At 49.8% G+C, this 26969-nt stretch overlaps 1 protein-coding gene across 3 annotated transcripts in view; it reads left to right on the forward strand.

The window, feature by feature from the left end:
* DIS3L2 (DIS3 like 3'-5' exoribonuclease 2) overlaps positions 1–26969 on the forward strand; it is a 351578-nt gene that overhangs the window by 295699 nt on the left and 28910 nt on the right. For all 3 annotated transcript variants that reach the window (XM_078071456.1, XM_036069241.2, XM_078071457.1), the window contains one exon: positions 12199–12278. In XM_078071456.1, the coding sequence (XP_077927582.1) occupies positions 12199–12278 (80 nt within the window). The remainder of the gene's footprint in view (positions 1–12198; positions 12279–26969) is intronic.

Genomic DNA, 26969 nt, shown 5'->3' on the forward strand with positions numbered 1-26969 from the left:
ATGCACTCTGGAGTTAGGTAGGTTTGGGTTCCATTTCCGGGGGTGCCACATGCTGATTTATATTTTGCTGACTTCGGGGAAGCAGGTTCCCTAACACCCCTGAGCTTCCCTTTCTTCACCTTCAAAATAGGAGTGCCTGCACACACGAAGCTCTTGGACCCTGTCTGGTTGCATATGGAAACTGAATTCCTCCTGCTAACTGCAGGGCCCCCTCTCGCCTAGAAATCCTTTAGTTAATTAACAAAGGCTTGCGGGAGACCACAAAGAGTCATCAGTTGGGATTTCTCTACTGGAGCTTCCAAGCTAGTGGGGATGGCATGATAGTTAAATATACAACCACAGACATGTTCCAACTCGAGAAGAAATGAGAAGAATCAGACCATGGTAGAAGCAATTTTCTCGTATCCGGACTGTCAGAAGCCAGCCCTCTGCCATGCGCTAGCAGGTCGTTGTGGCCTCTTCCTCTCCCAAGCAGAGACTAGCAGACAAGTCGTTGCTGGTGCGGAAGTGCTGGGCCGCCTCTGCCGAGAGGCCTGTCTGCCAACCTGGCAGGGCCAGGGCGGGGCATCACAGTCTCCCAGGCCTGCCGTCTCCACGGAGAGCAGCCCAGGGAGCCTGGTCACCGGAGAAGATCCGTCAGGGCTGCCCTGTGATGGCAGACCCTGGGTCCGCATGCCTCCGAGAGCACCAGGGCTGCTGGAGCACCGTGAAGCTTCGAAGCATCACGTCCTCCTGCTGAGCCCCTGGGGGAGTCCCACACGCCGAGGACTGGCTCCCCAGATACTGCTCAGGGGAGGGAAGTGAACCCTACAACTGTAGAAATGCCGCAGGTTGAAGAGGGATCACATTTGGAACCATCCAGTCCCAGTCAGCTTGTGCCAGCGGGCTGTTGTCTCCATTTTGATCTCTGTTCATGCCGAGAAATAACCCCAGGTCTTGTGGCAACAGGAACATTTATTGGCTGTTTGCCATAGACGGGTGCTGTTCTCAGGTGGTTTTCCTCATTTAATTTTCACAAAAGCCTGTGAAATTGGTACTAGTATTATTCCCATTTTCCAGAGGAGGAAACCGAGACAGAAACAGGTCAAGTAATTCCGTGAGGGAATATAGCTAATAGGGAAAAAAAAAAAAAGTCAGGATTCAAAACCAGACAGCCTGAGAAGGAGGCCAGCGGCCTCCTGCCCAGTGTGTGTGTTGGGGGGGGGGGGGTTTGTAGGTCCACCTTTTCACAAGTGGAATGACCTCCTTCCTGATCTAGTAAAGCCCGTACCCTGGGCCGGAGGGTCACAGCAAAAGCATGAACTCTTAGATGCGCTAGAAAGAGAACTCGTCCAGTCTAATGGGCAGAAAGTTAGAGCAGCAGAGGACCCCTAAGGTCCATGCAGACTGTGAGAGCCTCTGATGCCCCCCAACCCCCGCCGAGCTCCAGCCCACAGCCCCTAGCAAGAGTATACGAGGGCTGAGGGAACACAACTGTCTCCTTAATGAAAACGTTCCCCTAAGATTCTTGTGAAACTTATTTTTGTAACATTTAACATCATGTGTCGTTTCTTAAATGATTTTCAACTATGTGAGATTATCCAAGGATTCTCTGTTACCAAAGCTGACTTTTCAGTTAGCAAGGCAAACAGAAGGTCTGTCCATTTTCCTTCTGACTGGATCCTGGCCCTTGCTAGCACCCTCCACCGACCTCTGTCCGTAGTTTTGGTCTTTGCATTTCGTCTCAGGGGCAAACTTCTTTCTGTACTTTTCTTCAAACTTCACAACACCCAGGTGTTTGGTTTTTACCATAGTTAGAATGGTATCTATTAGATGTGTTGTTTATAAATAAAAGGGCTAAGAGACTAGTGATTATCTTGGATGAGAATAGGAACCTCAGGTGCCCGCAGGTATGGGCCTCCTAGGTATCCCTTCCAGATTGTTCTGAACAATCCAGTAAGCGTTGTCAAGCCAACAGGCATTTTGTGACTAGGTGGTGGTGGGCCATGATTCTTCTGCCAGGGGCTGCTGCTAAGCCCTCTGCTGCAGGCAAAGCCAGGGAGAATGGCACATTGGCTGCCCCAGGACCAGAAACAACCTTAGAATATTGCCCTAGAATATGGTGTCCAGACTTTTGGCTTTGGGAGGAAGGAAGCAGAATTAATATGGAATCGAGTCATGAACTTTGACAGTTGCTCTTGGCTACCTAAGACAACCATAGGCAGGAGAATTCTTCGCTGCCACTTGTCTCTCATTAAACCGTCCAAAGATGTGAGCACTGGTCCTTCCGAAATCTTCAGAGCTTCTCTTCTCCCAGATAGAGCGGGGATTATTACGGGTCCTTTATTCCAGCGCACCGAGAAAGTATCTCACATTCATCCATAAAACAAACCACAAGGATGACCATAGAGGAACTCAGCTCCATTTAACAGGTGGAAAAGTTAAGGCCAGTAGAACCCCACCACCACCCCAGAGTCTGGGAGAGAACAGAGACGAGGCCAGAGCTCCTGGCTGCCAGCTTAGAGTTATATAACTCCCCGACTCCTCAAGTCCCTGGAAACTGAGGCCAATTCCCTGGAAGATCATTCTGTTCTCTCCTGTTTTTTCAAGAAGAGAGCCAGCTTGATCACTGGCTCTGAGGATTGTATGAGAATGTCCCGTTTTCTTTCTTCCATGAACTGAATGCCTGCCGTCATGATCATTGTTTAATCAGGTTGTATTTGAACCTGCCCAGATCTCATATTTTTGTGTATGTTTGGCTTATATTTTGACGACCCTTATTTTAGTTATACATACCCTCTTCTGTTTCCCAAAAGGATCTGAGAAGACTTACAACAAAGGAAATAAACAGTGAAATGGATTCAATAGAAAGAAAGACAGAAAACCAGAACCACAGAAAGGAGGCAGAAGTAAAATGACATCTGTCAGAGTGAGCATAGTTCCTGTGACAGGGCATCATATTTTCTGATTTCAGTATCAGAAAAGCAGCAGTCCTGCTTTGGGGGAGAGATAGGGCCATGAGAATCATCTAGAATGCTCCAGCTGTGAGTGGGATGAGCAGATGGGCTGCACGGGACACGTGCACCCTTGCTCACCATGCTTTGCAGTCTCATTGTTGTCATATTGCTCAGAAATCTAAGGAGCACAAATGTGGCCCAGTGACCAGGTAAGCCCTGATCAGGAGAACAGGGGAATCCCGTTCTGCTAAGGGAGATGCTGGTCTCACCCTGTAGTAAAGGCAGAGGGGGTGTGGGGCAGTGGCCGGCAGAGCTGTACTCCCCGGCCTCGCTGGTGAGCCATGACATAAGCCCCAGGAGAGGAGGCAGCATGACAGGCAGGCAGGAGAAGCCAGGGCTTTCCTCTCCTGGGAAATGCGTGTTCACTGAAGCAAACCTAGCATGAAGCGACAGGCATGGGTTCCTTGCTCAAGAGCAACCTTCCCTATGGGTCGACCATAGCTCTAGAGACTGACAGTTTTTCTTCTGAGCGAGTAAAACCTCAGCATTGAAGAATCCTTGTCCTGTCATACTTAACCTTAATGAGAATAGAATGAGCCTCTGTAACAAGGTGCAGTGGAGTCAGGAGATGTGGCCTTAAGTGAAAACACAGCTGTGGGGTTTACAGACGCCCCTGCAGGGAGGCGTCATCCAGTGGGGCGGCCAGCCTGGCCATAGACTTTCCAACACTAATGAATCGGGAACTCCATGCTGAACAGGATTTAGTTCGATGGGTCCCTGTGCCAGCAGATGGATGTATTTTTCTTGAAAGACCAAGGTGCCAGAAATCTCCATGATTACGTTACTGGAGCAAGGTTCTTTTTTGTGGTTTGGGAAGTTGAGCGTCAGGAGGACTGCAAGATCCTCTTGCTCTTTCTCACTCTTATTTTTTCCAGGTCAGAACCAGAGCTTGGGGTGGGGAGGAAAATCCTGCTGAATGAGCAAGTTCTTTCTTAAAAAGCTCTCTCCAAGTCCAAAAAGACTTCAGTGGACTTAGGAGAAAGAAACTTAATACATTGCCATAGAATCGTTGTGAACCAAGAGGAAGCCAAGTCCACAGCATCTTTGTCTTATAAAAGAAAGCAAAGAGGAGATGGAAAAAAAGAAATAATGCTTGGGAGATCCAAACCAAACAAGAAAAACTGAAGAAGAAAAACTAAAGATCACCTCGGAGAACGTGAAGATTTCCTTCTAATAAGATTTTTCAATTACAGAACCAAGGCTCCGGTAGAAGTAACTTCTGTGCGTTGGAGGTGCCATGCCTGAGATGGGGGAAGTGTGAGGGGATTTGCCACTTTGGGCTGAAGGAAGAGTTGGACACCCCGCAAGACCAGTGGACTGGGAAGGCAAGAGCCGACCGTGCGGCAGCTGCAGGCTTCCCAGGCTGCTCCTTGACCTGCGTTTGAACCTCGGTCCTAATAGCTAGCAGATTGAAAGAGGCTCACAGGCCTCCTGGAGAACCCATGTTGGCTTGAACTAGAGCGATCCTGGCTACAGAACCAGGCTCTGCTTTGACCAGCCACCTCTCTCCTGACACCCACCACGAGAGGGACTCAGAACCTGGCGCCCAGGTCCCCACCTCGGTCACGAACCAGCCTGCAAGGGCTGTCTGGGCCATGGTCAGAGACGCCTTGTTGCCCACCGGAGGTCATTTCGAAGCTCTCGTGGATGAAATAGGCAACTCCTAAACGTCTTCATATATTTCTTGCCTTCCGAAGGTCATGCCAGGTTTTCTCAAAAGCTCCAGAAGCTCTGAGCTGGTGTCTTCCTCAGCTGATGGGGTTTAATGCCAAGTGGCCTGTGTGTGATGTTCTCCAGGAACACGGCTGTGTGGAACTGTACACCTGAGCCGATTGAGGCCTGATTTGCTCACTGGCCAAGGGGAACATCTGGCACACCACCTTTAGCCCCCATTTCCTGTCCTGTTCCATTACTCTTTTTCGGTTATTCTCATGAATGTAGTCTGGCCTATTGGCTTCGCTGGATTGGCATACAAAATAAGGTCACATTTCCTTGAATAGTTACCTTCAGTGACTCCATGGACCCTTCTGCTGCTTAGCCTGGGGCACTCCCTCTTCCCCCTAGGTCCACCTGAGGAGGCTCATGCCGTCCGGAACCGGTCACTCTTGTGGCTTCCTTGCCACCTGCAAGAAACACGGCCCTGCTGCTCCCTGGCCATCCCCCTCCCCCAGAGCCCCGAGGGACTGAAGAAGGGCCTCTTGCACCCAGCCCAGGTCCTTGTCGCCCACACTGCTAGAGGCTGACAGAGTGACCTCCTTACTGCCTCTTGGGCTTCCTTCTCTCCTCACCCGATTCCAGGAATGGGGGGCAGTTGGAAACTGTCCTCCCTGGGCAAAGATTGACTAGTGGAGCTGCCTCTGGAAAAGGGAAAGATGGACCTCGTTAAGTGTCATAGTGATGTTTTTTCCAAACCGAGCGACTCCATGGGTCGGTCCCTGCGGTCTGATGTAGCCGGTAGGCCTGGCTGCTTCCTTGCTGTGCCAGGCTCGCAGGACACAGTCAGGAACTATTCTTGAGTGAAAGACTGTGGGTATCTTCCAAGGCGCTGGCAAAATGGAAGCACCTGGGCACCAAGGGGATTTGAGCCATCGCTTCTCATCTGGTGGCAGTTACTGAGGGGCACGGGGGTGAGGCGGAATTTCTTCCCTGAAGTGAGAGGAAGCAAAACAAACTCAGGGATGAGATTGGGTGACTACAGATGTGTCCAGCCAGAATTGGAGCGTGCTGAGGAGCGCAGAAACCTGCAGGGGGGAGACTCTGCCTGTGTAATAGATGAGTGGACAGTTGTTGATAGATAAAACGCTCCAACTTTCTAGTCGGCAGGTCAGCTCAGCGACATGCACTGAGCATCTGTTGTGGACAGTGCTGAGGGCACTGCGTGCCAAGGTTATCTACCCTGAGCCTTTGGACTCACTGGGGAGAGAGGCCCTGCCTCCAGTTACCAAAGGATGGAATAGTGAAAGGCTGACTTTCACAGAGAGAAGCTCAAAGAATGTGTGAGGTCTTGCTGGGGTAGACAGGAAGGGCCCTCCTAGAAGCAGTCACGGCATAAGGAAGGGCCAGAGGTATGAAAGTACATGGCATGATCCAAGCTCACATAGTGAGCTCTGCAGTGTGGGTTAAGTGCATGGATTTTGCAGCAGGAGCAGAGGGGGTGTGGGGACACCCTTCCCTGTCAGGCAGGCTTGTGTTTCTCCCTTAACATTCCTGTCGGGGCGCCTGGGTGGCTCAGCCGTTAAGCATCTCCCTTCGGCTCAGGTCATGATCCCAGGGTCCCAGGATCGAGCCCTGCATCGGTCTGCCTGCTCGGCAGGAAGCCTGCTTCTCCCTCTCCCACTCTCCCTGCTTGTGTTCCCTCTCTCAAGTTCTCTCTTTCTGTCAAATAAATAAAATAAAATCTTTAAAAAAAAAAAAAAGAAAAAGACTCCTGCCACCTGCTCTGAGGTCCTCCCTGGTTGGTACCCTCTCCTCAGTGCACGCCCCCCTCACCATCCCTCCGTTACAGTCCATTTTTGTTCATGTGAGCAGCCAACCCCCAGAGATCCCAGGCTATTTGACTCATTCTCATACCTGTGGCAAATAGACAGCAGGAAGCCATCGAAGATACTTAAAGAAGGAAGTTTCATCGGGCTTGTGTTTTAGAAAGATAACTCAGCTGCATTGTGGAGAGTGGCACCAAGAAGTGGGTAGACCTATTATGTGTCTGTGTCCTTGGGAGAAATGATGCGCAGTTATAGAAGAACAGTAGAGGTCTAGAAGGCCGGCAGAGACCAGGTATGGCTCGACCAAGGCCCTGGCTCTGCTCTTCTGCGGCTCTCTAAAGGCTGCTGCTTCTGTGAGTTGGCTTCCTTCTCAGGCTGAGAGCAAGCTGTTGCAACAGCTCTGGCCCCTCATGCCCAGAAGCACTCAGCAAACATCCCCTCATATCCCATTGGCTTCGGTTAGGTCACATGTCCTTTCCTGAACCAGTTCCTGGGGCCAGGAAATGCCAGGCGCTGATTGGCTTGGGTTCCTGATCAGTTACTGAGAGGTGTACAAGGTTGCCTTAGAACTGTCAGGCCCAGCCCCGGAAACTGGATCTGCTTCCCCCTGGATTCCGTGGCCTGTGTGGGAGGGTAACTAGCTGAATAAATGTAGGGTGTCATTGGGAAGGAGAAAAGGACCACTGGATATGCATCTAGGTCTGCTGCATGGGCTGCTTGGACTTCTTCCTTCGTGTCTTGAACTTTGCACATAGTGGGTACCTACCAACACCCCTGAACCCCTGTAGTGACACACTTTGTGGATTAGTTTGTCTGGGAAACATTGTATTATCATCCTGGGTGAATTTCAGACCTCTCATGGAGGACCTTTGCAGCCCAACCTCCCAATTCTCCATTCCTTGACTTCTGCTCATATCTTGAGACTGACTGCCCCATGTCCAAGGTCAGACAGGACTTACTCTCCGACCACAGTCTCCAGTGCCTCCCCCTCCCTCACGCAGTGACTCTCACAGTTCCTCTCCATGACCTCATGGACACTCAGGAGGCCAGTGTTGTCCAGTGGTTAGCAACGTGGCTCACACTTAGTTCTGTGACTGATTTGCTAATTTGGGCTAAAAATACTTAAAACTCCTGTGTAACAGATGGATAGGAACCAACCTCACGGGGCTCTTTAAATAGAGGATTGAGGACTGATAAACATGCTCAATAAATATTAGCTCCAAACAAGACATCTGTCACCCAGATCTTTCTTTTTCCTTCCAATCAGCCCCTTTCATTTTTATTTCTTGCCTGTTCCCCCTTAGAGTCCCTGGCCCATCTGTTGCCAATATGATATCTCTACTCCCTTGCTCCATTATTCTTCCCTCAGACCTTCCTGGCAAATGCTCAGCTTTGGACCAACCTACCTTTCTTCATGCCAATGTCTAAGTTGCTAGAAAAAAAAAAATCAACATCTGGGCAGATGGTTGCTGCAGTAACTTCAGTTCCTGTGGCCTCAGCTGGACCGTTAATGCTCCCTGGCAACGCTCATGCTCTTCCCTGGTCAACGGTTTTTCCTGTTCTGCAAAGAAACAATTTCAAGCCTTCATCACTTTCCTCCAAACTCTTTTCCTTCCCTCACCAAACCCTCCATTCCTTGTGGATTATTTGACCTCCTAATTCTCAGAAAAGAACAAAAATCAGACTGGAACATTCCAAACCACCACCATCACCCATCTTGTCCCCCCACCCCCCAACATCCGCCAGATCCACAGATATATCCGCATCCCTGCCCAGCCTTCCCTACTGCTCCAGTGCAGGAAGGGTCATCCACTTGTGTGTTGGTTTCCCATCCCTCTGGTCATCTCGGCCACCTTGACTCTTTAGTTACCTCCATCTCTCCTTTGTCTTTGAGCCCACCCTCTGTAGTGCTTCTTTTATATCCGCATTTAAACGGCCTGTTGTCTTAGGATACGCTTTCCTTTCAGCCGACATCCTCCTGTCTGGTCCTGTTCCAATCCATTCATCTTGACTCTTCCCCCACCACCGTCTAATTTGCTAAAATTACTCATGATCCCCACTTCCTTACCTTCTACTCATTTTTCACCCATCACACCCTGGTCTCTGCTCCCACCACCCTCCTGAGAGTCCTTGTTGCTAAATCCAATGGACTCTGTTTTGAATGCTTGTTCCTCTCTTACTTGACCTCTTAGAAGGATTTAATGTTGCTGACTGCTCCCTCCTTGAGATATGTTCTCCTCTTGGCTCCTGTAATGTCGTAACTCAAAACTCCGTTGCCCTTAACCTCCGTTGCACTGCTCCGAAATCCAGCTGTGCTATCAAAGACCTCATTTTTACTCTACATACTCTCTTGGGGGCGTTCTCATCCACACCAGTGGCTTTAGTCACCATCTTACTTACCATCCAGAGGCTTCCAAATTTTGCACCTCCAGATAACAATCTTGCCTATAAAATTCAGAATTGTCTATACAAGCTGCCTACTCTTCATCTCCACTAAGGTGCCTCTCAGATACCTTAAAATGAGCACTCCCAAACTAAACTCAAGCTCTCCTTCCAAACCCGCTGTTCCTCCTTGTCGCAATGAGTAGCAGCACCATCTGCCCTGCTGCCCAAGACAGAGCACCTTAAACATTATTTTTGACACCTCCCTCCCTGGCGGGCTTCACATCCAGACCATCACCGAGTCCTCTAATTCTGGTGAGGTGGAAAGAGTATGGGTTTTAGCTGAAATTCTAATTGTGGTTTGGACAAATTACTTAACCTTTCTTAGCCTCAAGTTCCTCCCCTGTAAAAAGGAAATCATAATACCTAATTCAAATGGTTGTGGTCAGGGTAAAGGAGAGCCTTTACTTGGTAGGCATTCCATAAATATGAGTTTTCCATTCAGTAAATATGAGTGCTCTTCTGTCCCATTCCCTCCCCCCACCCCCATCACTGCTTCTACTCACTCACCTAAGTGTCGAATTGGTATTTACACGGTTTCTTGACCTCAAGAATGAAATTTCCCCTAATTCCTTCATGACTAAGGACTGTGGTTTGTAGCTCCTCGTATTTATCATAAAGGATTTGGAAAACGCAAAGAAAGGAAAGGAACACTGTTGCCATCGTTCCTTCCAGTCTTTCTTCTATGCAGTCTTTGTTCTGTTCTGTTTTACATAGTTTTCTTGGGCTATAATCAGGTATGCATCCAGCTTTTTTCCAGCTAACCCAGGTATTTTCCCAGATTAATCAAAATCCTTCATGAACAGTTTAATGGCTGCTGTTCTGCATGTGACTGTGGTATAGTTTACCTAACCACTCTGCTATTGCTGGTCTTTTAGAGTCTTTCCAATCAACGATACTGAAGTGAACAGTTTCACAAAAAAATTTTTCCTCTTACATTTATGACAATTTTTCTAAGCCATAAATTCATAAATCACTGAGCCAAAGGATTTGAAAATTTCTAAGCAGAGCAGTCTTTGAAATGAATATAGGCCTGGCCTCAGCCACAAAGAGAGAGGTAAAGAGAAAATGGTATAGTTAAGAGATTCTTAAAACAATTATTTTCTGTTTTGCTGAAGAGGGCTGGGAAGGTCCAAGCAGGGTTCTGTAGGGAAAACATGCCTTTGACTTGAAGTTCCTGGCTTCATGATGGTGAAGAAGGGCTTGTTTCTGTTTTTGTATTTTCATCTGGGTCAGTAAGAGGACAAGCCATTCCTACGAGCTCTTTTCCCTCTCAGGAAGAGAAAAATAGTCCAGCCTCTAATGATGCAGATCTGTGTTAACAGCCTTGAAGTTAAAAAAAAAAAAAAAAGTTACAATAATGTATCCTCCTAATGTGCAGTTAATTTTAGTTAAAATTTCCCTGGCCATTTAAAAACCTGGTGAATTTGTAAATCTAATAATTGGCTCTAGGTTTAGAAATGTTAAAGCTGCCATAACCACCTCAGGTCTAGCAGGACACGCACGACTTCCCTGAGTTCTGGCTTCTCGGCGACACAGAAGGAGTTCTGCACCCACCTGAGCTCTCCCCTCTGGAATCCAGAAGGAAACCAAGACCTCATTACCAGATTCTTGTTCCTGATCATCCCTAATCAGAGAAAGCTACTGAGTGCCTCAAAGTTAACATGTCCAAACTTTTGGCTTTCTGGCTACCCCCAGATTCAGTCTTCCCGCTCAGCAATGGAACCTACCCGATTGTTCAGATCAAAAACTTGAACCGTCTTGGATTTCTTCTTTTCCAATCTCACCACTCCCTAACATCAGCCTATCCTGTCAACTTTGCTTCTAAAACTTTTTTTTTTTTTCAAGTTTTTATTTAAAATTCTAGTTAGTTAGGGGCGCCTGGGTGGCACCGTCAGTTGGGTGTCCAACTCTTGTTTTCGGCTCAGGTCGTGATCTCAGGGTCGTGAGATCGAGCTCCATGCTCAGTGTGGAGTCCTCTTGGGACTCTCTCTCCCTCTCCCTCTGCCCCTCCCCCCCCAGCACTCTCTCTCTCTCACTCTCTCTCTCAAATAAATAAAAAATCTTTAAAAAAAATAAAATTCTAGTTAACAGATAGTGTAATATTAGTTTCAGGAGTAGAATTTGTGATCCATCACTTACATATAACACCCAGTACTCATCACAAGTGCCCTCTTTAATCCTCATCACCCACTTAGCCCATCCCCCATCCACCTCCCCTCTGGCAATGCTTACTTTGTTCTCTATAGTTAAGGGTCTGTTTTATAGTTTGCCTCTCTCTTTTATTCCCCCCCTATGTTCATCTGCTTTGTTTCTTAAATTCCACATCTGAGTGAGATCATACGGTATTTCTAAGGTAGGTCTTAAAAGTATCCATTTCTCTCCCTCTCGCCACCCTGCACGCCCCTCCCCCCCCCCAGCCCCCAGCCCCACTCACCTATGCTGCTAGGTAGCCTCCTGCATGACTCCTGCTTCTGCTGTCACCCCTATAGCCTGTTCTCTACACAGTAGCCAGCGGGGTCTTGCTAAAACATAACTTTCATCATGTCACCCACCCTTTCCTTAGCAAAGGCTTTCCTTTGCTGTGAAGGTAAAGGTCAGAAATTCTAACGTGGCCAGCCAGGTTCTGCGTGTTCTGCCCCGGCCTCCCTCTCCAGCATCACTGCCCGCCATGTCCCCTGTAGCTGCTGGGTGCCAGCTTACCAGCCATCCTTCAGTTCCCAGACTCCTGCCTCAGGGGCTCTGTACGTGCTGTGCTCTCTGCCAAGGAGAACCTTCTCCTCTCCCCGTCCTCCCCTCCTCCTTCCCTCATTGCCAGTCTGGATCAGGTTATTTACTGCTGTAGAAACGCAGGAGTCTTTTTCCTGCTTCAGAGAACCTATTTTAATTGGAGGTTTGATATTCATTCATTCACTCATCCATGTGGGTACATGACTGATACCTGTCTTTTCGACCAGACGGTAAGATCCATGAAGAAGGCCCCTCTCTGCTTCTCTACGCTGTTCTTTCCCCACCAGCTAGCCCAGTGTCTGGCACAAAGTAAGTGCCTAATCATTGGTTACATGCTGAATGAGTAAGTAGAGTCCCCCTAGTGATCCCCACTGATGACAGAGTCCCTGTAAGACGTGGCTCTTCCCCGAGGTGGCAAGCCTGGGCTCTCCGCAACATGTCAGCTGGAGGGAATGGCATTTTGCTTGACTTTTTCCTCATTTCAGCGGCCAGGATGAATAGCACATGCTGCCTAGACTTCATTCTTTCTCTCTTCTCTCTTTCTGCAGCTAAAACTTGCTTTCACTCTGGATCACGAGACTGGACGGCCTCAAGGATGTCACATCTACGAGCACCGCGACAGCAACAAGTAAGCCACTCGGTGGGAAAGAGCGTCCCCTCGCCCGTCCCGCGGCGGGGGGCGCACCTGTGGGCTCTCTCACAGTGGGCTTCACTGACAAAGGCTTGTCAGGAAGGGAATCACACTTTGGGGGGCTCCACTGGGAAATAGCTGACACAAAACTGTTTCTCCTGTAAAATCTCTTTGGCTCCTAAATATAGGACTTGAAGTGCTTGTATGGGAGGTATTAGACGTCTGTTCAGAGGCAAACCTTCCTTTTCAGACTTCGGTTTTCCTCTAGGGGAGCCCCCCCCGCCCCCACCGCCGCCGCCGCCCGTCTCCAATACCACACTTGCTAATTTGGTTCACTGTGTGTGACTCTGGCTCGTGCTGTCCTGTCTGACTGCCCTTCTGTGAATGGGTTTTGTTGTGTTAGTCTACCTTGTGAATTTTATAATCGGGGGACTTCTGGGTACTTACAGGGATTCAGGTTGGTGACCTTATTATTAGGAAGGCGGCACCTGGCAGGCTGTTACAGCAGCTTTTGCCTTCACCACAGACTGCCCCCCTGTGTGGTTCTGTGACACAGCGCGTGCCCGCTGATGACAGTGACAGTGATGATGCTGGCAGCTACCAGTGCGCCCCCACTGGGCATCTGCACACCCCTGGGGACGTTACCCTTGTTGTCCTGTGTCATCCGCATAGCACCCTGAAGAGTCTTCTCCGTTGTTACCATGCGTGTATTTGTAGAAGCTGAAGTCTAGGGAGTGGACGGAACTTGCTCCAGGTCACTGGCCACAGCCGCGCGAGGAGTGACTCTTGTCACCATGATCACATTCGCTCTGAGAAGAGAGTAGATGAACGACAGTTGTGGTCCCGCGTCGCTATTTCGGAAACCCCAGTCAGTGACAGGGACAGTTCCAACCTGGACTTGAGGACTAATTGTTTAAATATGCAAGCTATTTAATGGTACCCACTGGAGGGAATCCAATAAGCACATGCCAGTGGGACTGTCTTGGACATTCCAGAAGAGAAACTTGGGTCTTCCTGAAGAACTCCCTCTGGGGGGGTGGGGGGGGTGGGGGAGATGGGTTACTGGGTGCCTTCCTGACCAAAATCTCCATTCATATCACTTTCAAGGCCTTACTCTTGTTTGTCATTTATCTTTAGAGGATGCCGTAGTAAGCTGTCATGTACCCGCAGTTCTACCGAAGTAATCATTTAGGAAAGATTGACCAAGCGCCCTTAACACCACCGTTTGTCCTCTTGGACGGCACTGTTTCTAGAAGTTGCAGGGTTTCTAGGCTGTTGTGTCAGAGACACCATCTCGGCGTCTCATGATGCCAAATTCAGCAGAGAAGTAGGGCTGCACTTCTCGGGTCCGGGGACTGGTGGGGCCACTGAGTGAGTCCCTTGGGGGCAGGTGCACGCATCGCTAGGGAGTCAGAGAAACGTCAGCCGTAAGCCGCCTGTGCGTGCCACCCTGTGCTCCCTGGGTCGGTGCCTGGTGGCTGGCAGTGGATGGCAGCCCCGCGCACGCAGACTGTGGCCGCAGAAGCAGAGCCTGCAGCCCAGGGGTGTTGACAGACTCCAGTTCTGGCCCGACTCCCTGCTCTTTGGGAAAGAGGTTGGCAGCCTTCTCCTTCGGTGGGAGGACGACACTGGCCTGCCTTCCTTTGGGTTCACGTCTTAGCAGTTCAGAGGTGCAGTGACAACAACTTAGGTAATCTTTGGAGCGGAGAGGAGAAAATAGCCTAACTCTGTTTCTTGGCCTGATCCCCAACTCCTAGCATGTTATCAGAATAAGCAATGTAAGAGGAGAAGTTAGGGGTTGTGAATATGGATAAGCTTTGGCCCCCAGAGACATGCAAATAAAAGCATTTGTATAGGAAACTGAATAGGAGCCACGATCTGGGAAACTCTGGCAATCAAACGTGTCAGTGACCCCTCTCTGCTTGTCCTGCGAGAGGCAGTGTTGGGGTTCATTATCAATTTGTGGACAAATTCCTTAACCTCTGAGCCTCAGGTTTCTTCATCTGTTAAGAACAGTGGGACTAATGAGACCTTCTGCCATAACTGGGGGCGTGATGGTCCTGGGGATTGGAATGACACGTTAAAAGACATGATCACAGCCTAGCACATAAAGTGCCCACAGTAAGTATGCATTGCCTCTCCTTCCCAAACAGAAAAATTACCTCATGACTTCCATCCTGTTTTCCCAGTGCCGGCAAGGCTGCATCCATGAGCTGTGGCTGCACCTAATGGAGCACGAGTAGGGAAGAGGCTGGTGCACATGCCTTCGGCAGCCCTCGGCTGTGCGAGATGCCCTCTGTCTAAAGGCAGCCTCCTCTGCCCACGTGTGAATTGCGAAGTGAAGCGTGGAGAATCCCATGACCTTGACTGTGACTTTCTGCTCTCCCCTGGGCTCTGCCCTGTGTGTGTTCCTCTGTTCACTTTCAGGGTCATTTCCCCAGTATTGGTGTAAGAGTGGTGTTCGGGAAATGCGGCTGTTTCGCCCCAGGCCCTAAGGAGTCTATGTTGCCTCAGCCAAGTAACATGAATGCAAGAGCACCAGAGCGAGAAGGTTCCCCATATGAAAGAAATTAGCTTGATATCCAAAGATTAGTTTGATACAATTGATTATTGAAACTACTACTTTTACCTGGGTATTTCCCACAGTATAATTCATAGTCATTTTAATATTTAGCTCTGCCAAATTCAGTCTGTCGGTGAAGAAAGTGTTGTGAATAAGTACTGACACTGTTGGGACAGTTCTCCCCAGTGGTCTTTCCCTTCAAATGGAGTGGCCCTGAAAATAGGCACTCTGCTTTTATTTTCCCTGGACTCTCTTCTCAGCTTCCTTCCCTGGAAACATCCTGATAACCTCGATTTTTGGCTCCGTGTCATCCTGTTCTCCATCTGCATAAAGGGGCTCATACTTGCCCCTGGGCTCCAGGGAGGACAGGCCCTGGGACTTGCCCATATCTGATATCTGGCCAGACTTAGACCCTGCCTCTTCTAGCCTGCAGGGTACAGTTCTCAGGTAAACATTCTTAAAGCTCCAAGGTCATTAGAAGAAAGAAGCTGCCCTCTTCTTGTGTCTTGTGTCTCAAGCTAAATTAGTAAAGCTCTCCACTCAAGTTATGCCTTCAGCCTCCCAAAAGCTGGTCACGTCTGCACCTAAGAGATGGGAGGCCTCTCCCCCAGCGCTGACAGGTGCTACCAGTCTCCACCATGGACCTTCTTTTTTTCTGTTGCAACTGCCTTTAATATGCAATCCGGTGAATCCGGGGCTGACTGAGAGTCATTTCTCAAACTGGGGTTTGGAGATCTCTTCACAGGGCAAGGAATAGGCCACAAAGAGTGAATAAGTGGTTCATGAGGAGTCAGTTACGCATTCAGTAGGCCCCCGCCCCATACCACGTGTTGTGCTAGGCACTGGGGCACAAAAGATGACTTACACCTGCTCCAGGGCCTCGAGGAGTTTGTGTAAAGAGCAGACCTCACCGCAGCCCCCCTGGGGGACTCACACTTCTCAGTGGGGAGAGTCGAGGGCTGTGGGAACGAGGATGAGGAAAGTAGCTGCTTCTGACTTCAGAGCAACTGTGTGGACCGTTGTACCCCTCACGGATGGAGAACTTTGTCCAGATTGTTCCCTTGTCTCCATCCCCACAACCCTCTTCCCACTACCCGGGACAGGGAGTTACTTGGAACGCTTCTCCCTGCCTCTGGCTCTTTGACCTCCAGCCTGTCCCCTCTGCCGCCTGAGGGAGCTTTGCATGGCTTTTCACTCTGGTTGCTTTTGAGACCTGATTTTTGACTTTGGCATTCTGCAATTTTACTGCAGTCAGTCTAAGAGTAGGTTCATCTTTATTATGTTGCTGGGGACTCAGTGTCGTTCTTCCATTTGGAAATTCTTCTCTGCTGTCTCTGATTCTCTCCAATCTTTCCTAGAACTCCTGTTAGAAACCTGCCATGTTATTCTGTCTTTCTTTACTTTTTCTCCATGTCCTTTTCTGCCAGTGATGTATTCCAGCACTTCCTCAAAAACATCTGTGAGTTTACTAATCTTCTTGTAGCTGTTCATAATCGGCTGTTTAATACTCCTTCCGAATGTGAGGGTTTGGGTTTTATTTTTAAGTTTTAAAAGTTCTGTTTGGAGCTTTTTAAAATCAGCCTGTTAATTTTTAGTTTTTGGTTTTTAGTGTCCTTGTTTTTATTATGATTTCTATTCCTTTTATGGCTTCATTTAGTTTGATTACATGTGTAGCATCTTTCGAAGTGTTCAATTATTCCTAGTTTTAAGGGTACCAGCTCTCCCATGTGTTGGGTCCGTTGCCTTGCCGTCATGGTGGTTCACTTTCTCATGTGGTTCGTTCTTTTTTTGTCAGGAGGCCATCTTAAGTTGGGATTGTTTTCACCGTGGAAGCTGTGGGTTGAGGATGTGTGTGTTCGTCACTTTGGCATTTGCTCTGCCAGGACCCCAGGAGTTCCAGAGGCCTGGCTAGTTTGGTGTGAACCTCTTGGCTCAGGATTCCCAGAAGCCGGGTAGCGCATATTAAGCCCCTATACCCCCCCATGCCGTGTGGGCTTGGGATCCCCTTTCTGCAGAAGAGAAACTTGTGCCCCACACCACATACAGACTCTCCTCTGGGCTGTGAGAAAGGTCTTTCAGTCCCTGTTTAAAGACCAACAGCCCTTCCTGGATTCCTGACTCTCGGATCCATTTCCCTGGCCAGGTCTTCCTCCTGTGGGCATTAAAATCCCAGCACCTGTAACTGTGTCAGAGTTTGATAATCCCAGCTCCACTTGCCATGATAAAGATTCTGGCTTCGACTTAGTTTCCTCTTTATTTCAGGTAACTGGGAATTTTCCTATTATTCTGTCATGCTCAGTGTTATATTGAAATGGTTCTTCTCATATATTTTATCCATCATTTCTCAGTGTTTCTGTTTGGGAAAGAGGTCCACATCAGTTCAGTCTACCATCTTGTCAGAACCAGAAGTCTGGATGAACTTTTTTTTAAGATTTTTTTTATTTATTCATTCGAGACACAGCGATACAGAGAGAGCATGAGTAGGGGGAGAAGCAGAGGGAGGGGGAGAAGCAGACTCCCCGCCGAGCAGGGAGCCCGATGCGGGGCTTGATCCTAGGACCCTGGGACCATGACCTGAGCCGAAGGCAGATGCTTAACCATCTGAGCCACCCAGGCGCCCCGGATGAACTTTTTAAAATGCGAATCTGAGTACTCACTCATTCATCAAGCGTTCTGAGAGTTTCTGCTAGGGACCAGCATAGTGCTGAGCACCGAGGCTGCAGAGCTGAAAGAACAGTCAGGTGGCCCTCCGAGGCCCTGGGCTAGTGGAAGGGGCTGGGCCCCCACCTGCTGCAGCATCCCCTATATCCCACCCCTCCCGGACCACCTCGAGCCTCTCATGTGCGATGTGTCTCTGTGTGACCAGGCTGTTCCTTGTTTCTAGAACCCCGCTCTTTTCCCACGGCCCTTTCCCCACCCATCTGGGTAGCCCCTATCTGTCCTTCCACTCTTAGCTAAGTATTATTTCTTCCAGGAAACCATTCCAGCCCCTAACAAACTTCTTCCAGGAAGCCATCCCAGCCCCTCACAACCGTCACTAAAGGCTGAAGCCGGTGTCCCTTCTCCGTGGTCCTGCGCCTCACCTGTCTGGTTCTTCAGCGTTCAGCTGAAGTTCAGACATTGGTTCACCTGCTGCTACCCGAATGGGCTGGGCCCTTGGAAGGTCAGGACCTTGTTTGTTCACTTCAGTGTCCCTGGTGCCTAGCCCAGGACCTGGCACACAATACTTGAGGAAGGGAGTGGGTGGGGGACGTAACTTTAGAGAGGGAACCTGGCTCCTGGGAGTCAGATCTCTTTCCAGCCTTTACTTTTTATTCGTTGTAGGATTATGATGAGGATTAATTGCTCCTGACATCAGGGAAAATGGTCTCCTTGGATAGTTTATGAATTCTGAAGAACTAACATGTAGAAGAAAAACTGTAAAAATTTGATTTAACTCTGTAAATATAATAGTGATTATAGTTATTTACATCAACTGCTTACTGTTTTTTGCCTGATGGTGAGGCACAGTAACAATTATGACGAGCATTAAATATGCCAGGCACTTTGTTCGTGACCTCTCAAGTTTCTGATCCATGCAGCGTAATGGTGATAGGAGCTACCAGCTCCCGAATGCCCACAAATCACCAACATGGGGCTATGGGCTTACCTGGGTTATTTCTAGCTCCACAACCGCTCAAGACAGATCTTATATTCATAATTCTACAGATTTTTTTTTTTAAAAGAGAGTGGTTAACCTGCCCAAGGTCACACCATGGTCAAGAGCAGAGCCTGGATTGTACCCCAGTGCGAGCCGATTCCAAAGCCCGTGCTGTGCCTTCACACCACCTGCCTTTCTCTCCGCAACTTAAATCTTGAGGAGGTTGGTTCTGGTTCTAGCCTCTCCTTGGCAGATCTGCCCTAGAAGCTCTCTGTGTGGGAAATTCTGGGATTTCCAATCCTTGCGGACCCCTGGGGGAGCAGACAGCTGGTGTGATAGGATGGGCTCCTGACCTGTCATCACAAATCTGAGTTTGGCCAGTCCGCTCCGGGGCTGGTCATTGTCCTCTCTGGGATGCAGCCTCTCTGTTAGGAATATGAAGATGACCGTACATCTCCGGCTCGGGGGAGAATGGCATGAAGTGATGTGTGATGTGGCTGTGTGAGTGAACAGTTACTGGGCACGGTGCTCACCCTTGTACCCGCCTGGGTGGCTTGTGCCCCGGGCCCTGGCAGACCCAGGCTGTAACTCTGCAGGGCCCTGTCCTGGGGGCAGCTGTGCCTCGCCCTGGTCCGGAGACCACCTGGACGCCACAGCCAGCCCCCTACCTGCATCTCACTCCTGGGACAGGTTAGTTTGCTGAACTCATGAAACCAAATCAGTCTTTCCTGACTGGCTAGCTGACTCATGTTGGCACCTTGAAACCCATATCAAATAGCCAACATCTAGAGGTGTCTGAGAAAGCTTTTCTGTGGGATTGATTTTCCTCCACTGAAGTGCCTTCCCACCTTCATAAACCCGTGTGGAAGGACAGCAACACTGCAGCCTTCCAGAGGAGAGGGCAGGGCTGGTCCTCACGTCCTCTGCTCTCCACAGCCCATGGGCACCTCATCACTCAGGTCACTGGCCTTTCTGGAAACAGTCAGGACTGAGGCCGGGCCCCGGGACCCTGCCAACCCAACCTGGATTCTCTCCCCCAGCCCCTGAGCACATAGCGCTTTCTGGACCTGGGGGCTTCCCAACATGCTGGCCTGCCAGGGGGACTGGCCTGCTCAGCATCCTTGGTTTGGTCTCAGGACCCTCTCGGCACAGTCAGAACAGACCCAGGGGGAAGAGCTTAGCGTCACATCGGCGTTCTTTCTGTTCTCTTGTTTTCATCATGGAGGACGTGCCAGGTGAGCTCAGGTCGCCTGACAAGTAGCCTCCCAGACAGGATTAGATGCGAGAGACATGCAGGGGGATGAAGGGCGAACACAGGAGCAGGCACAGGCTGCAGACCATGGCAGCAGCCTGCCCCTGCGAAGGAGGGGGCGAGGAAAGGAGGGCCAGAGCAGAGGCTCGGCCTGCAGCGTGGTTCCAGGAAAGCTTAGGCCAGGCCAGGAGAGTGGCCTGTCCGAACCAGCCTTGCTTATTGGAGGAGTCTCGCACCCCATGGGAGCCGTCCTGCCTCGAGAGCCCTGCTGTGCTCAGTGTGACCCGGGCCCTCTCGTGCAGCCCCAGCCCACCCCTTGCACCGCCCAGATCTGCCTCTGCACTCCACTGCGGGGAACAGCTCCTCTGTGGCTCCAGTGGGCCTCTCTTCCCAAGGAGGAGCTTCGAAAGGAGAAATTACTGGGACAGGCTCCTGCCTCCACCACCTGAGTAGAACTTGGGGTCGCTGCTGGTCCTCCCCTCCCTCTCCCCCACTGTCCCTCCCAAATTCTTCTCAGCCAGCGCCTCAGCAGGTCTTGGCAGCTTAGCTGGTGGTGTGACCCAAACCTGCATCGTGAGGTTTCTGAGCCCTTGGCTGTCGTATCCCTCTCAAGCCAGGGTTGGCACATGTCTGTATGTCTGTTCACAGTGGGGCAGGGGAGCACCAGGAAGTTCCCCTGAGTTCCACACACCTCCCTGCCTGCCCGTCCTCTGATCCGGGTGGATTGTCCCTCCCTTCCCCCCCGTGGTGCCCCCCATGGTGACTGCTTCTCTTGTCTGCTGGGCCCTGTGCACTTGGAGTCTGAAGAATCCTGGCAGTAGCTGGTGCAGGTCGTTCACGTTACCCCGGCCTCTAGGACCCCAGGCACCATCATCCCCGTGAGTGTTAGTGAACCCAACTCTGTGACTGCCTCTCTAGCCCACAGGGGAATGGTACCAACAGACTCCTTAATGGTTTGGTATCCCTCTCACTCGTGCATGGCTGATGACCCCGGTGAAGGAGTGTCCCACAGGCGCTCCCACAGGACATAGGCCTCTGCTGGGTCTTCCAAACTCAGTAATCCATTCCAGCATGGCCCCTTCCCTCGGCCTCTTTATTCCTTCCTCTGCTATCTGCCAGGGCAGCTCATGTCTTTCTACTTCCCTCAGCCTCAGCTACCACTGTCTCTGGGCCTCTAAGGACCACCCAGGAGCAAGTGTGCCCTGCCCTCTCGGGTCTTTGCCAGGGCGCTAAATTGCACATCCTGTGAAATATCCCAAGTCCATGAATTCTTGCTCATCTTTTCTTATCTCCTGGCCCCTTTGATTACACCTCTCAAATCCTGCTGGCTAAGTCTCACACTTCTTATATAATCTCTGTCCTCCCTTATCAGGCCCAGCACACCCCCAGCAGGACTACCATACTGGCACTTAGCCCTAGTCAGGGGCCTGGCAGCCCGGAAAGGAGGTAGGGGACACTCCTGGGGACAGGGGAGGGACCTGTGCATGTCTTCCAGCACAGGAGCATTGCTAGCCTCCTGAGGGAAGAGGGGGCCACCTTTTTGCAAGCTGCCAAGGAGGCCCCTGTGGCTGTCCCACTTCACCTTTAACTGGTCGTGGGGGGCACTCCATCTGTTACTGTCCCTCTGCTGAGCATCAGCACACCTCACAGTAACCAGCCAGCCTCACAGTCCTGGTGGACACCACACCTCCCAGGCTTTCACGTGCTCAAATCAACACCAAGTCAAGCCAAAGCTTTTTCCCAGGTCGCCGTCAGCGAATCTGTGAGCAGTCGGGCCGCCCCTTTGTGCCAGGGACTCTCCATGCCCCACATAGCACTCAGAAGCGCAGCTCCCTTGCCTGCCAGGTAATGAGCGAGCAAGCCCCAAACTCTCATACCCACCGCAGCACTCCTGGTGTCAGTTCAGGTCTGCGGACAGGGCAGATGCCGGGCCAGCCTGAAAGAGAAGAGGGCAGGAGAGACAGTCCGGCCTCTGCGGAGGAGGGGAGAGGAGAAGGACTGCCTCCGGAGAGTCTCAGGCTGCAGTCAGGCCTACTCATCGAGCTAGTCACCTGTTGGGGGAGTCTCACTCACTAGCTGGGAGCAGCCCACTGGAAGTGCGGCTCAGCCCCCACGCAGTGGTGGGTTGGAGAGGCTGCAGCCCAGCTGGAAGGCAATTTATGCTCCTGGGGCAGGAGGTCCGAGAGGCCCGGCTGCCACACTGGAGCAGGCGAGAGAAAAGGGGCTCCTGGATAAAGCGCCGATAACTCGTTTCCCCTCTGCTTGGCTCTTGGTCTCTTCCTTCACCTAAAATAAGCAGAGGACGTATTTCCCAGCAGCCCTGACAACTTCAAACCAACACCAACACTTCCCAGTGCTTTGGAAGTGACACTTTGTGTCCGCACCTCGGCCCTGATGCCAGGTCCTCAGGCGAAGCGGTGACGTTACCTGAGAGCCCCCAGACCTCCCACGGACCCTGCCGGTCCGACTGAAGAAAGCCTTTCTTGTTCCTGGTGCAGCCCTTGGTTGGGAGAAAGGGGAGCTGGAAATCCAGGGAGAGGAGGGAAGGTGGAGGCATTGCAACCAGAGAGAGGTGCCAGGAGTGACCTCATGGGAGCGGGCCGCGCGGCGCAGGTGTGAGCTCCCGGCTCCCATGACGGCCCTCGGTGTGGGCCACTGGCGCGGCATGGGCGCCCCTCCTGCTCAAGCTGCTGCAGTCGAGATGGTGATCGGTGGGGGGTACGCTCCTCCCCCTTCCACACCACGCAGAGAGTGGTGGGTGGCTCGCTGGGCCCCCCGCGCCACCTCCCGCCACACAGCCTCCAGACCTTGGATGCCAAAAATGCAGGGCGCGTTTGACTTCAGCTTTCCCTACAGAATGGGAAGGCAGGATGAACATTTTATAGAGAGGGAAACCCGTTCCCTGAGCGGTGCCCTGCCCAAGGTCAAGCTCAACACAGGAGGTGGAGCCAGCAGCCTTCTCCCTGGGATACGCTCTCGGCCACATGCTACATGGCGGAGGCAGGGCCTGGCTCAGCTACATGGGGTGCTGGGGGCAGGGAGGGCAGCAAGGCCTGGGTCAGCGTGCCTGCCTCCTGGGTTGCTTACGTTACCTTTGGGTTACCGTCACCCAGTCTCCCACAGATGCAGTGCAAGCCACAGGTGGCCAGGGCAGGGAGAAACCCATAATCACCCGGGGGGAGTCAGCACCCTTTCTCCGCCTACTGAGAGAATGGGGGACGGAGGGGCCTGAAGTTGGGTTTCGGAGCACTGAACTGCCCGAGCAGAGGTTTCCCATGCTGCTGGGCCGGGGTGCTCAGCACAGAAATCACAAGCTCCGCTGCTCCTGCTGGCTTGCTTGCTTTTTCTTTTTTTTTTTTTTTTAAGATTTTATTTATTTATTTGTTTGTTTGTTTGAGAGAGAGAGAGAGCAGATGAACTGGGAGCAAGGGAGTCTCAAGCAGATTCCGCCCTGAGCACAGAGCTGGACGCGGGGCTGTATCCTAAGACCTGAGATCATGACCTGAGCCGAAACCAAGAGTCAGGCGCTTAGCCCACTGAGCCACCCAGGCGCCCCTCCTGCTGGCTTTCTGAGGCCAGAAGGGATCAGAGTGAGAAAGTGTGGGAGCCAGCAACAGTGGGGAGACTGTGCACGCACAGGCACACTCATCCGTGTCTCAGCGTGGAGGGGACTCCATTCCACTCTTTTCTTCCATAATGCACATGCTGGAAAACAGATTTTCACAATAAACTCACCTGTAAAACTTATTTTTGAACAATGCCATGTGTAGAGAAAAGTGCACAAATCCTACGCATCTAGTTCAAAGGAATAGTAGAAATGAACACACTGACAGAAGTATTACCCAAATCAAGAAATTAACATTTCAGCACCTGGGGGCCTCCCTCATGCCCCCCTCTCCTCCCAAAAGGAATCCACCATCGTAACTTCTAACACTAGAGATTCGTTTTGCCTAGCCTTGAAGTTCATATGAATGGAATCATTCCATATACTCTCTTCCGTGTCTGATTTTTTTCTTTCAGCATTATGTTTGTGAGAATTCCTCTTTGTTGCTGCATCTAGCCATGTCCGTTCGTTCTCATTGCTGGAAGGCTTTACTTTGTATGAATCCATCACGCGTTGTCCAGTCTGCAGGATTCAGTCAACAGCGGTTTGTTTCCAATTTGGGGTTATTATAAATCACTGAGTATATACTTAGGAATGAAGTTGCCGAATCATAGAAAAAATATCCGCTTTGTGGACGCTGCCCAACACTTTTCCCAAGTGGTTGTACCAGTTTAACACACCAGCAGTGTATGAGGCTTCATGTTTATTGTCCGTTCAGTAGGATGCCTTTTCAAATTTTTCTCCTGAGTTTTCTGGTTTTCTTGTTGATCTATTCTTTCTATTCTGCGCATGAGTCCTTTGTTGGTTATACATGTTGCAAATATCTTCTACTCAGTAGCTTGCTTTTTTACTCTCTTTAGTGGAGTTTTAATGAACCGAGTTTCCTCATTTCAATATAGTTCAGTGTATCAATCTTCTTCTTTATTGTTAATTCTTTTATATCCCATTTAGGAAATCTATATCAAAATCCTAAAGACTTGTTTGCATTAGCGTTCTCCAGGGAACCAGAAGCAGTATATTATATTTATATTTATATCAATATATTTATACTGATATAAAATGAGATTTATTATGAGGAATCTGCTCATGCGATTATGGAGGCTGAGAAGTCCCATGATCTGCCATCTGTTAGCTGGAGAACCAGGAAAACTGGTGGTAATTTAGTGGAAGGTCTCAGTCTGAAGGTCTGAGAACCAGGAAAGTCGATGGCATAAATTTCAATCTGAGGGCAGGAGAAGAGGAGATAAGATGTCCCACCGCTCAAGCAGTGAGACAGGGAAAAAGGGATGAACTCCTCCTTCCTGTGACTTTTGCTCTATTCAGGCCTCCAGCAGATGGGATGATCCCCACCCACATTTGGGAGGGCAGTCTATATTACTGACTCCACTGACTCAGATGCTTATAAACTTGCCAGAAACATCCTCATAGACACGCTAGAAATAATGTTTAATCTGGGCATTCCCTGGCCAGGCAAGCTGACACAAAATTCACCATCCAAATGTTCGTACAGTATCTTCTAGAAGCTCTGTTGTATTATCTTCTCCATTTTATATAATGTACCCAGAATTGATTTTTTAATATGGAACAGCAAGTTTCATTCTTCCCATGTGTTTAATTGACCCAGGATCATTTGTTGAAGAGACCTTCCCACTGCCACACCGTGCCACCTTTGTCAAAGGTCTCTTTCCGCACTCTGTTCCACTTCGTGGATCTGTATGTCTGCTCTTATGCCGACGCCACACCGTCCCGATTATTGTACCTTTGTTAAAAGTCTTGAACTCCAGGAGAGCTAGACATCCCACCTTGTTCCTCTTCCGCGAAGGGCATCTAGGCTGTTCTTGGCCCTTTCCATTCCCATATTAATGTTAGAGTCAAATCGTCAGTCGCCACACACATGCACACAACCTTGCTGGGATTTACACTGAGATTGCTTTGCATCCACAAACCATTTTGGGATTTTATGATACTTTTATGATACTGAGTCTCCTACTCCACAAACATGGTATATCCTGCTCTTTATTTATGTCTTCTTTAATTCTCAATACCATCTTACAATTTTCTATGTAAAAGTCTTACTCATCTTGTGTTAGATTCCTCCTAGGCATTTGATATTTGTCATACTATTTTAAATGGTATTTATAAATTTCCTTTTTTCCTTGTTGCTGATATATGGAAGTACAACTTATTTTTATTGATCATGTATCCAGTGATCTTGCTAAATTTATTTATTAAACCCAAATAACTTGTTTATAGATCCTTTTTGATTTTTTATATACCCAGTCATGTCATCTACAAGTAGTAAGAGTTTTACTTTTTTCTTCCTGATGCTCACACCATGTATTTCTTTTTCTTGCACTATCGCGCTATATAGTGTTTAATGGAAGTGATGACAGCAGGCATCCATGTCTTGTTCCTGATCTCAGAGAGAGGAGTTTTTACCACAAACTCACATAAGGTTATGAAATCTTACCCTTTATATACACTTGATTTTACTTTTCCCCCAAGATGAGCTTTCAGTGTGGAAATACTTGTAGGTCTGAAATGTGGCAGTGGTGGTTTGTAGGCTGGGAGCGAGGTGAAGGGAATCAATGTTTTAAGAGAATAGAAACTGATGTTTATCCCAAGACTGTGTCTCATTTTAACTTTGTGAGGAAGGTTTCGCCTTGTCCAATTACAGAAGGACCTCTAGCTGACCGGGGGTTCAAACAGATGTGTCAGACCCAAAGCCCAGACTGTTCTCAACCCTCCCAGATTGCCTGCTAGAATATTGAATGTGAAACCCCCAAGGTCACAAAACTATCACTTTTGTCACAGATTTCCAGGAGAAGCATTATTAAACTACCTCACAGGTATATTTAACATCTTCTCTTTCTCCACCTCCAAATCCCCTCATATCACCGTCATCTGCCCCATCCCACCTTTCTCTGATTTCCGTTGCCATGGGTGCAAACTCAGGCAGCTGTGAGTCTCACGCTGAGAGGCGCCCTCCCTGCTTGCCTGAGACCCTGAAAGGCTGCACCTGCAGCTCTCCTCAGCCACCTGGTTGAGCCACCCACCAGGCCAGGGCCTCCCCCAGCTTCTGCTACTTGAGCTCTTATCTGATGCCAGGGGGTGGGAGGTGGGGACTGAGGGCTTTCCTCCCAGTCAGGAGGCTTGCGTTGTGGGGTAGAACTGTGTATTCTTAAGCCCTTTGTGGTATCAGTTGTCCCAATTTGAGGATTATGCAGATACACAGAATCTTTCTCTGCTGAGATGTGGAGAGGGGAAGGCAGAGTGCAGGGAGGGTAGAGACCCAAACCAAAATAGGCCCTGGGGCTAGCAGGGGCTCCCTGGACCCAAGGCTCAGCGAGAATGTCCCCATTATTCTCACACCCCTCCTTTTGCAGCCCAAATAACTACCCAAGGATGACCCGGGAGATTTCCCTGCAAGACAGAAAATTCTAGGACACCAAGAATTCTCAAAACTAAATACTTTGAAACTCTCAAAGACCTTATAAAAGAGAGTAAATGTTTCTTTGGTTGATTTAACACAGGGTTACATTAAGCAAACAACTTTTTCTCCTTCTGGAGTTCAATGTCCTTTTTACAACTTTGCCTTTCCCTTTACGCATCTTCTGCAACGGACCATA

Source organism: Halichoerus grypus, chromosome 4, assembly GCF_964656455.1.
Source record: "Halichoerus grypus chromosome 4, mHalGry1.hap1.1, whole genome shotgun sequence".
In the NCBI taxonomy this organism is placed as follows: Eukaryota; Metazoa; Chordata; class Mammalia; order Carnivora; family Phocidae; genus Halichoerus; species Halichoerus grypus.